The 12,543-nt window shown below is 40.0% G+C and overlaps 1 protein-coding gene across 2 annotated transcripts in view; it reads right to left on the bottom strand.

Moving 5' to 3' along the window:
* Positions 1 to 1,650: 1,650 nt before the first annotated feature.
* Dnah5 (dynein, axonemal, heavy chain 5) overlaps positions 1,651 to 12,543 on the bottom strand; it is a 317,192-nt gene continuing 306,299 nt past the window's right edge. The window contains exon 79 of one of the 2 annotated variants that reach the window (NM_133365.3): positions 1,651 to 3,339. In NM_133365.3, the coding sequence (NP_579943.3) occupies positions 3,188 to 3,339 (152 nt within the window). In that variant the 3' untranslated portion in view covers positions 1,651 to 3,187. The remainder of the gene's footprint in view (positions 3,340 to 12,543) is intronic. The other variant, XM_006520014.2, reaches the window with a different exon arrangement.

The raw sequence follows: 12,543 nt of genomic DNA, 5'->3' as shown, positions 1-12,543 counted from the left end.
CCACTTTTCCTTGAGATCAAACTTCAGATGTTACCTCCTCAACCCTATCATTCAGTCAGTCTTAGTTACATTTTTATTGCTGTGATAAAGCACTATGACCAGGACAACTTGCCGAAGAGTTTATGTGGGGTTTACAGTCCACAACACCTTACTCCGGTGTCCTTCACGTGTTGTGCCCAGATTACAGGGTCCCTATAAACCACCAGGAGTCAGAATCCATATGCAAAAGCAAAGAGTCTTTATTCAGTGCTTAAGCTCAGACCCCCAGACTCCTCCAACAACTCAGTGGATTTGTGCTGAGAACCCTGGGCCTCAGTTAGGCAGGGATTTTTATACTAGTTTGAGCAGGGAATGGGAGTCTCCAGTCTGGCAGTTGCCTTATTTGGTCAGAGGTATCTTGGCGCACAGGGATAAATCAGTGATAACTTCAAACAGCTTGAGCAAATCTATAACCCCTGGGACCTTAGGCACTTTCTCTCTATTCCCTGATTGGCCCGGGCCCAGGACAGTTTCTTCCTGGAATTGTTCGTGGTATTTCTCTTAACCAAAGTTCAAACTGGGAACAGGCAGGCTCAAGATGGAGTCAGCTTACATAATGGAGTTTCTCCCATTGCCTGTGTTTCTTTCTCACATGACACCAGCTTTCACGTGGGATGGGAACAGATCCCCTCCTTGAACTACATCCACATAGACTTTTATTCGTTGTGGCTCTTTGGGAGTAGAGAATTCATTAGATAATTCCTTAGCTAATTCATTCGCCTTTTTTCACAGGTTACAGGACTAGCTGGGGGGGGGGGGGGTTCCTGCAAGCACCCTCTCCCTTTATTCCACCTTGTATCAGACACCCCTCATTCTCTCAGCATAAGTCTTGGCTCCAACATGATATTTTTTTTTGATGCTCTTCTGCTACAGAGATTGCACATTTTCCCCTGCTCAGTCTTTTTATTGTAGATCTGCATGAGCATGGTTGTCTACAGCCTAGGAAGAAAGTCAATATTGGGTTTTCTTAAAAATCTACTCTGCAAGTGAAATTAGTAAAACACTTTCATTCAGTCTCTGGTAGATTCTGAGGACTCAGGAGGAGAGCAACCACATTCTTTGCCAAACTATCACAAGAACTGTATCTAGCCTGGTTGCTAGAATTATTCCCTTCTGCACCTTCTTAAGCTGGGCCTCTATAGTCTATATAGTTCTCAGCACAACTTAAATGACTCAGCAGTGAGACAGATAGGAAGGAAAGCCCCGTTATTCTGCAGTGACACAGGCCCAGTCCAGTATTTTATCCTGCATCCTAGGTTGTCAGCAGACTCAGCCATCTTTTTTCTCCCTCAGAGTGCTGATTCACCTTCCCATCAGCAGGAAGAGACAGGATGGAGTCAGGTCGGCCAAGCACAAAGGAGTCTCGACCTCCTCCTGGCTTCACAGCCGCCTTAAATTCATTTCTAACATCCTATGATTGTTTGTATTGTGTCCTTTTCTACTTGGTGTCTCTGGAACTTGCAAATCTATACTAGCAGGTTGTGCCATAGAGTTATATGAATTATAAATTTTCAAATTTGATAGACTAGTTCTGACAGCATTTTTTCTAGGTCCTCAGTAGCAATTACCCTCTTTCAAGAAAAACAATAAACAATCACAATTTAGCCATTTACTAACAATATTTTATTAATTTGCATCACATTCTAATTTTTATTATCTGTTTTTAAGAACAAAATAATCAGCAATAATTCTCAAGGATCAACCAAAATATTTATCCATACAAGAGAAGCGATTTAAATGGGAGCAGTATCACCAATGATCAGTAGTAGTCACATTAACTAAACAGGTATAATGAGCACAATGTAATGATACTGATCACAGACCTGTATGTGGTGGAGAACAAACACCCTCTCCACCTACTGCACACATAAAAAACCCATTACCTCAAAAGAAACTACAGCTAGTAATCAGACCTACACCTGAACCCCAATTCTAATCATAACACCGATTACGCTTCCTAGTCAATACGCACTAGGTGAAGCAGAAGGTCATTAATAACCAAAACTTAAAACAAAATAAATGAAGAATTTCCTAGTTAATAAAAATCCCTTTGGAATCCCTCACACACCTTGTAGGGCAGTTTTGATCATCCCTATCCTTCTGGCTACTGCATTTTAAATTGCTGTCTTTAGTTTCTCATATTACTATTTAATTTTTGTCCACATTCAAATTCATTGTATTTAGCTGTAATCACAAAGAGATCAATACTTTGTAAATGGCATGTTTCAATTATTAGCGTGCTTGTCTTTTCTTCAAAAGCACTTTCCGATACCACATTTCATAGTTGTCTAATACCTCCTGGTTTCTGTTAGCATAGCTTTAAAGTTGAACATTTGAAGCAGGTCCATTCCTTTCCTTTATTAAGTACAACTTTATATGTAAAATTTGTCTTCAGTGTGTTTACCTCCTTGATATAGAACAATAAGGATCTAAGCTTGTGAGTGTGTTTGTTTGTTTTTAATGTTTCTTTCTCTGTTTAAATTCTTTTACAGTAAGCTTGGATCAATTCACATTGCTCTAACGATGTGTGGGTGCATGTCGGTACAGACCCCACACTTTTTGTAAGACATCAATCAGGATCCCCATATTAATTATAAGCATCACTGAATGTTGCTCTACATGTTTACACTCTAAGTTACCCTGAGTTGCCTATTTATAATCTTAATCCATTTTTTATTTCCTGTTGTTTTGTAAAATTAATTAGCTGCTTGAAACCTTGAATATAAGTCTCCTGACCTGGCCAAAAAGCAAAAGGTAACAGAAACAACCTTCACACAAGCTTCCCATGTTACTTTAGAGAACCTAGCTGCTACCAGTAGAACCATATTAACAGGCAAACAATCTCTAGGAGGTAATAGCATCCATTTAACATAAACTTCAGATAGAAGGAAAAAGAAAATAGACAATTAGAGATTTGATGCCCACAATTCATTAGGAGATGTTAACTATGCTTTTAAATCACAAGTATTTTTTTAAAGAAATGCAGGAGTCAGCCACCAATAACAAAACATGTGAAATGTAGCTAAGAGTCCAAGGAAGTGTATGGGATGATGTCATCTCATTCATTGCACACAACACAGTCTGACTTATATATGCCCAGCACTGACAGAGAAACGAAGACTAAAATACTTTGGATCATATGTTTCTGTTACTTGACATCACAGAGAAGGGCAACCCCACGGAGAACCCAGTGTTCAGGGGCCTGAGCTGTCTTGAGGTCCACAGCAGCAATGTAGTTCAAGTCTGTTCGAACTGGCTTCTTGTAGATGGGGCAGCAGTACAACCGAGGATCTCTTGCAGCTACAAAACACAATTTATAGCAGAAAGGAATTTGTTTAATTTCTAAGTGAAGCATCTCAGAACACAAGCCAGGTCTGTATATTCTGGAGGTCATTCTAGGGATGGACACTGCTGATAGAATGAAGAACTACCTTCTGAGATTGTAGAAACCCTGCATCAGCTATAGCAAAATACTCAGCCTCATGTTGGTCTTTCTAGTCTCTCACCTTTGACCTCAACAACAATGTTCACTCACATTCTTCCCCTTTCACGCCACACGTGAATTCAGGACTCCTTTCTATTCATTCCTCTTGACCTCTCTCCTCCTCGGGCCTTAGGTACCCGCTTCCCCTTCCTTCACCATGCTTTTAAATCAGTAAATGTTTGTCAAACAAATGCAAGGGTCAGTCACCAATGACGAAACAAGATAAAAGCAACTAAGCATCTAAGGACGGGAGCGTGTGGGGTTTGTGTTTGGATCCATCAACTTTGAATTGTGTTATCTAGCCTTTATTTCATATTCATCAGTTATTTATAATCTCATATTCAACCTTCTGTACTGCAACTCTCATCACATTTAAATCACAGGGAAGGGAATATCCCCCAAACAAATAAAATATTGTGAATTTCCTTTATAAGCAAAGTCCTAAAAATAGCTGAGAAACAGCCATAGCCATGAGATTCAATTCTCCCTTGAGGATTGGGAAACAAAGAAACAGCACAGTCTGAGATTCAACTGTCCTTTGTAGGGTACAGGGATAATGCATATTCAAAAAACCAACTATGCAGCCCTAGTGTCTCTCCATCCCTCAAAGATCCCCAATAAGTTACTCATGGGCTCTTTCCCTCCATCCTTGGACGCCCCATGCTCATAGACAGAGCCAAGTCTGAAGAGCACTAAATTACATAAGTTGTGCAGGCCCTCTTTTCAAAAAAGTGTGAAAATTTACAAATATTAATTAAACCTGAGAGCAGCCTGGGAAGTCACATTCCGTTCACCCCTTATAAAGTCTGCTTCTGCCCAAAGAAGTTTACCTTTATATCTGTCTAATGTCCATCTCGGGAAGTAGTGTGTTCTTCTATGTTCTCTTTGAGACTATAAAACCTTTCAGAACAAAAGTCTCACCCACACTACTCCCTGAACTACTCTGGAAAGTATGTGGAGCATTAAGTATGACTCTTGTAACTAGTGAGAAAGAACTATGTTTCACTAAAAGTGAAACGACTTACTGCATTAGTTTAATGAAGCTAGGCTCTGAAGTAGTTCAGATTTTAGTAACAAATTAGAAAAGCAAGGGAAAAATCTTATTATTTAACTGAATAGAACCTTCACCCAGCTATCTCTGTGTTTTTAAAATATCCTCTATAAATTATCTTGAAGGGAATATCATATTATATTATATTATATTATATGTCTTGGCATAAAATAAATATTTCGATGTAGTGACTTGGAACAGAGGTCATCCTACCCTGATTGAACATATGGGGAAATTCAGGTTTAGCACAACTATGGACTTGCCTAGTGTGTAGTGAGTGGGTATCAGGGACGTTGCAAACAACCTATAATTCAGAGAATAACAAACTACAATGTAGTTATCCAAAGACAAAGCATACATGATGTCTACCCTGGAAGACCTTGTACTACAACAGCTAAGTCACAGTTACTACAGTACTTAAGAGCTCTCTGTGGACTTGATCTCATTAAAGTCTCTGTCAGAAATAAACAATAGTATAATATCCAATAATTCTCAAGTTTAAATGTTTCTTCTTCAGTTATTCTTAGGATAATGTTAGCCTGACTAGTTGAGAACATATATAGAATGTCATGTCTGTGTGTATGTCAGCTGTGTGTTTATGTGTGTGTGTTTGTGTGTGTGTGTGTATGTGTGTCTGTATGTATGTCTGTGGTGTATGTCTATCTATGTGTGTGTATGTGTGTCTATATGTGTGTCTGTGTATGTGTCTATATGTGTATCTGTGTGTGTATATGTGTCTCTGTGTGTATGTGTGTCTGTGTGTGTGTCTATATGTGAGTCTGTGTTTGTGTCTATATGTGTATCTGTGTGTGTATATGTGTCTCTGTGTGTATGTGTGTATGTGTATGTCTATTTGTGTGTGTGTGTGTGTGTGTGTGTGTGTGTGTGTGTGTGTGTGTGTGTCTGTGTGCTCAGATCAAGTAAATGGCTGGCAATGAATCACAGAATATTGACTATACTAACTGATATATTTAAATCCTTTAATTCTAGTACCTACAAGCTTCCACAAAACACAACTAATTGTTCTTGTTGAAAATTTGATTAACAGTCATTTTATAAACCTCTAAGTAAGCCATTAGAGTCTTACCTCTTAGTCTAATGATGATTATAACAATTATACTTTGTACAATATTTGACTACTTGGATTTTAATTCCAAAATAAATTGTAATTATACAATAACAGAATCCTTTTTAATAAGCAGTGGAAAACGGTTTGCTGAAACATTTATTCAGTTTTATTTATTTTTAATTGATTCTTAAGTGAAGATGCTCACGCCAAGTCACAGCACACAGCAAACATCTGAGACAGGATTAGAAGTTACCCAAAATATAATTTCATGGTGAAAATCCTACCATAAAACAGATTGTGTGTGCTCAATCCCCTGCTTAGACAAGTAACTTTGAAGATAAATGTTCAGGGAGAACAACTTAGCTACATATGTTTCAAGCCTTAGGGTTCCAGAAAACAGACTGTGGGGGACGAAAACGTGTGGACTCCAAACTGAAGATCCTAAATATCTTAATAAATTGTCTTGGAGAAATTCTGCTTTCTATCCACTTAACTTCCTTATCTATCCCGTGCATTCATTCACATATTCTACCTATGTTTCTGCCAATACCCAAAAAAGTAACCAACTTCCCAGTTCTTAAGCATTCCCTTTCCTTTTATTCCATAAATGTTACTCTTTCCACCTTAGAATCCTGTGATTTAACATGATAATGATAGTAATAATAATTTTATTTTACAGCTTCTGAATGGTCAACATGGGCAGTTCAGTTATGTAAGCAGCTCTGTTGTGGATATTGTCATTAAATAAGATCCTTTACTTGCATTACAGATTAGAAAGCTGAAACCTATGGAAGTACGGTATTTCTCCAAGATTGTAAAACCTTAAGAATCAAACTTAGACAAAAGGCCCACAGCTAATTAGGCTCCTAATCTTTGCAAAACTTGGCATATGCCATGTACGGCTGACTCCTGGTTTTGTGCCATGTATGGCTGACTCCTGGTCTTTGCAGCAGTATGTGACAATGAAGTAGACACCCCAGTTCAACTTGCAGCATATTCCAAAGGCAGATGGTGAGCATTTGTATGTCTTCTACAGTAGCATTGCTGTTTAGTGGCATAAGCCATTCATGGCACAAGACCAGGAGTCAGCCATATATAGTCATCAGCAAACGCAACAACTTGAAACTTCCAAATTTGTTGTGAAGTTTAAATAAGAAAATATATGTGAGTATCCATTAAAATATACTACTTAATGTCATACATGCCTTTTGCTTTTTCTAGTCTACACATATGCTTACACATATGCGCATGTACACACATTTTCATGCTCACACACACACAGGCATGAGCATATGCATGCACAAATGTGCATGCACACATATTCTTATGTTCACACAGGCATGCACATACACAACACACACATGCACACATTTGTACACATTTGTATGAACACACACATACATGTGTTCATATGCATGCACACACATGTATGCATGCATATTCTCATGCTCACACAGGTAGACACACATGCATGCACATGCAAGCATGCACATATATATGCGCATACACAAGTCCATGCATACAAGTGCATGTGCACACATATACAGGCACATTCATGCACACAAATGCACGCAAACACCTTTATGCTCACAGATGCATGCCTGCAGACATAGACATAAGTACAATTTTACTTTTCACTAAGAAGATCTCCCCAGACTGATGCTTCCCATTTCCTTTACAGAGGTCTAGATTTGCAAGTTAGAAGTAGATTAACTACTGTGGGGCTCCAGGAACCAGGAAGTTACCTCTCAACTGCCTTATGCAGCTTGCCCTACCTCACACAGATACCTCCACAGTCTTGGATAAGAGTGGGTCAAGGTGCTCTATGAGAAACACATTTAACTGGCAGTAAATAACCCCATAAGCTTCAGAAAGGCTGGAACCTCCCTCTCACCCTGCTGAGTGTTTGGGGGAGCAGCGCCGTGATACCCCAAAATCCCAACCCCTCTGTCCCCTCCAGCTCTTTTTAGCTACAGCCTTGAAGTTTGTTTAGACACAGTATTCTGCCCAGACAAGTCATTCCCTAGAGTTTTATATTTTCTCCTGTAATCTCAAAGGAAGCGGGGAAGAGGCAGGTGGAGAACCTAGAATTTGTATGCATATAGTTTTCCCATTTTTGAGAACCCCACAAAACTTTAGTGTTTCTCTGTGATGCCCACATGATGAACACGAATGGTCAAATTTAAAGGTACACCATTCCCATATTTTAGTGTCAAAACAAATATCCAGATAACTTCCTTTGGAAAATAAATAAATTAGTCCTGCTACTGTCCTTCAATAACAACTTTACTTTGAAGTGATAAATCACCTTCCATATTAATGCAAAATCTAACTGAGACTTTTTTAATTTTAAAGTGCTACATTTGGAGCATCCTTTGGTCATTAACGATGCCACACTTCTGTATCTCAGAACCTTATTTAGTTCCCAGGATGAAATGAAATGTTCAGCACAAAAGCAGCAGCAGCAGTGTTGCGTTTTCCATTAGCAAATATCAGTCTCTTCAACCACAAGGAAAACCAAGTGTCTACCTACATCTGCTAAAACAAAGAAAGAACAAAGAACTAAATTGTATTTCTATTTTCCGTGCCTTAAAAGGGTTCCTTTTCCCTTTTTGCTTCTTCTGTTGCTCAGCTGGATGGGTGCAGCTGCCCTATAAAAATCTGTTTAAAATAATTTTTAAAAAATGCCCCTATTACGAAATTATGACTGCATTGTGGCCATTCTGATAGGTTCAATGCTGAATTGCCTTGGACTTTCACAGTCTGGTCACAAGGAAAGAAAAACAACACCCAGCTCACTGTAGGAAGATTGTCTCTTTATTTTACGTGGAACATGTTTTCACAACACGTTGACTAAATATGATGGCAGAATGAAGTAAATTTTCAAGGAAATATTTTGGGTAAAAGGAATATGTCATTAATAATTCTATAAAATAACTCCTGCCTCAGTTGAATTTTGGCTCAGCCCTTCCAGTCATAAGGAAAGTTCAGCCACAAAAATCCTGAGCAACACCTGTGCCAAGCCATGCACTGGTAGCCCGCACCTCTAGCCCTGGGAGCTCCTCCCTGTGGGCGCCTCCTCCTTCCTACCTTCAGGACCAATTCTCCCCGAGGAAATCCACAGCTACTTTCACAGAAACTTTCCAAGCTAAATGCTTTCTAGAAAACTTTGTACAATGCTAGATACCCAGCCTGGGTCTGAGGATGCTTGGTACATACCACAAATTTAAAAGGAAAGCTGGACTTTATTGAGATTTCTTTTTTCTTTAATGTTGCCATTATTGTTACAGTTACGGCTTAAACATTTAAAAAAGCAACAGTACTGAATGTATCAGTGGCTCCTCCATATCAGGCTTTTAAAAACTTGTGTATAGACTTTATGTCTTAGAATGACCTCCTCATCCTCTTCCTCTTCTTCTCCCTCCTCCTCTTCTTCCTCCTCCTCTTCGTCCTCTTCTTCTCCCTCCTCCTCCTCTCCTCCTCCCCTTCCTTCTCCTCCTCTTCCTTGTCTAGCTTCTCTTGTAACAAAGAAAATGACTTGCACTGAGATCTCCAAGATCATTCCAAACTCCACAATCTTAACTCTGGGTCTTAATCCAGAGTTCAGGAGTAGACAGTGGAGAACTGAGCTTTCTTGTACCTGAAAATATGAAGATGTGGAAGGGACCCTGGTACTGCTTTTCTTTGCCCTCTTCGCAACTGCAAGAAATCATGCTATGATTCTGCTGGCCTTGGTTTTGATTCAACAACCAGTAAGAAATAATGTGTGGGATCATATTTCTTATACCTACCCCAGCCCTCTGTAATCAGTTATATTATTGATAGGTCACAATGCTCTAGAATGGTGATATATACTGATATATACAGGGTTATGGCACAGCCGGGATTATGTTTCTCTCTCTCAACCCTGACATAACTTCACTGAGAACAAGGCAGGCACTTCTTGGAACACACATGCCAGGAACTTTCTCTGGCGTGGACCACAGCTGTCCAGTCTGTGACTTGATTTGTCTGCACTTCTGGAGCTTAGACCTTCTGCTTGAGGAATTCTACTACCCAGGCCTACCATGGTAACTTGAATGAGAAATGGCCCCATAAAGACATGTATCCAAACACTTGGTCCCCAGTTGATGGTGCTGTTTAGAGAAGTTATGGAACCTCGAAGAGATAGAATCTTGGGAAGTGTGTCACTGGGGCTGGCCTCAAGCATTTATGGAATGAAGAGAGGGAACCCTAGATGACTCTGCTCTCTCTCTCTCTCTCTCTCTCTCTCTCTCTCTCTCTCCATCTTTCTCTCTCTCTCCCTCTCTCTCTCCATCTTTCTCTCTCTCTCTCTCTCTCTCTCTCTCTCTCTCTCTCTCTCTCTCTCTCTCTCTCTCTCTCTCTCTCCCGAAATATAATCAGCTTCCTAACTGCCAGGCTGGCTTCATGTTCCTGCTTCCCTGTCCTCCCTACTGTTATCAAGTCTATCCCTCAAGAACTACAAACAGCAGGCCTGATTGATCTCTGAGACTCAGTGAAGTTTTCTCTCCTCTCTGAACTCTTAAATTATCTCATGGTCAATGCTATGTATGTGTGTGTGTGTGTGTGTGTGTGTGTGTGTGTATCTTTTCTTTAGATGGACAAGGACGCTCTGACACCTGTACATACTGTCTGACACCTGTACATGCTGATACCTGTACATGTTCTCTGATACCTGCACATGCTCTCTGACACATGTACATGTTATCTGACACCTGTATGCACTGACACCTATACATGCTCTCTGACACCTGTGACACCTGCACATGCTCTCTAACACCTGTGCATGCTCTCTGACATCTGTGCATGCTCCCTGACACATTAGATACCTGTACATGTTCTCTGACACCTTTACATGCTATCTGACACCAGTACAAGCTCTCTGTCACCTGTGACATCTGTACATTCTCTCTGTCACCCATACATGCTCTCACAGTCAGTTCTCAGTCTTCACCTCATTTAAAGACATCATCAATGCAGATTAATAGATGCTGAGCTGTCATTCCTTTGGGAGATGTGAGGTTAGCTTCCTGCAAACATCTGAGAATATCACATTTATCATCAATCAATCAATATATAATCATGTTTATGTGTGTTTCTATTTTATAGCAGCTTTTTAATGTATCATGCTGATCAATTAACATTCAGTGTCAACATCACTATAACTTTCACCTAAAGGAAGTCTATCTAATATATACATTGTCTTCATAAGTTATGTTATAGGGACTGTCTATCCTTAGAAAAGTAAATTTTCTTTAAGTACGATAATGGGGAGGAATAATATTAAACAGAAAAATAAATTACAAAATATACATTATTATATATATTTTCTATCATGCCTCTATATACTTTTTATAACATATAAATATATGCATTATGTGTGTATTTATATAAGTTATATATAATATATTAGATATAAATATATAGAAAGAAGCATAACAGAAAATGGACCGTGTAAATGGCATTTGTTTATAGTATAATAGCTCAAATCAGGAGGCAGAGCATTCCCGTATTCAGGCTCACCTCAGAGTCAAAGTGTTTATTAGGCAGCTCCAATATTGTGCTTCTCTGTGAAATTCTAGGGATGACTGCAAACACTGCCATCAATATTATGGATAAACTTTAATATAAACACCAAATATGCAAGTAACAAGACTTGATGACATTTGCTTCTTGTATCTACCGCCTTTCAAACTGAGCCACAAGAATGGGCATCCTGTCCCAGATGCCAGGAAAGCCAGAACCTCCCAGGACCCCACGGAATGACATTAGCTGAAATACCCCACAAACGGGAAGGAGAACCTGTCCAGACCATATCCAGAGGTTAGGCATGGCCCCCCACTTGAGAGATAGGGCCACCCACCCATCTCCAAAATTTTAACCCAGAATTGCTCCTGTCTAAAACAAATACAGGAACAAAGAGTGGAGCAGAGACTGAAGGAAAGGCCATCCAGAAACTGCCCCACCTGGGGATCCATTCCACAAGCAGACACCAAACCCATACACTATTGCTGATGCCAAGAAGTGCTTGCCGACAAGAGACTGATACAGCTGTCTTCTGAGAGGCTCTGACAGATCCTGACCAATACAGATGCAGATGCTCACAGCCAACCATCAGACTGAGCACAGGGACCCCAATGGAGGAGTTAGGGGAAGGACTGAAGGAGCTGAAGGGGCCATACCTGGTATCAATGGGAGGGGAAGCCCTTGGTTCTATGAATGTTAGGGCAGTGAGGCAGTAGTGGGTAGGTGGGTAGGGGAACACCCTCATAGAAGCAAGGTAAAGGGGGATGGGAGAGGGCATTTGCAGAGGGGAAACAGAGAAAGGGGATAACATTTGAAATGTAAGTAAATAAAATATTCAATTAAAAAAATAAAAGAATGGGCATCCTGTCTGGTCTTTGCTATTGCAGTTTTAACCACAGAGTGACATTTGGCAGATGGCGAGAATCAGGTAGACAGTCACTGATTGGCTGGGTAAGCTTGTGCTATTTTCCCTCTGCCAAGAAAAATCTCTTTAGCTCCAAGGCACACTCATTCTTTTTTTTTTTTTTCATTTCCAAAATTTTTTTAATTAACTATTTTCTTCATTTACATTTCAAATGCTATCCCAAAAGTCCCCCATACCCTCCCACTCCCCTACCCACCCACTCCCACTTCTTGGCCCTGGCGTTCCCCCATACTGAGAAAGGATGGAGCATCTAGAGACTGCCATACCTGGGAATCCATCCCATAATCAGCCTCCAAATGCTGACACCATTGCATATGCCAGCAAGATTTTGCTGAAAGGACCCTGACATAGCTGTATCCTATGAGGTTATGCCAGTGCCTGGCAAACACAGAAGTGGATGCTCACAGTCAGCTGTTGGATGGATCACA

This window comes from Mus musculus, chromosome 15 (genome assembly GCF_000001635.26).
Source record: "Mus musculus strain C57BL/6J chromosome 15, GRCm38.p6 C57BL/6J".
In the NCBI taxonomy this organism is placed as follows: domain Eukaryota; kingdom Metazoa; phylum Chordata; class Mammalia; order Rodentia; family Muridae; genus Mus; species Mus musculus.
The sequence above is the reverse complement of the archived record's forward strand: the minus strand, read 5'-3'. Positions and strand labels throughout refer to the sequence as shown.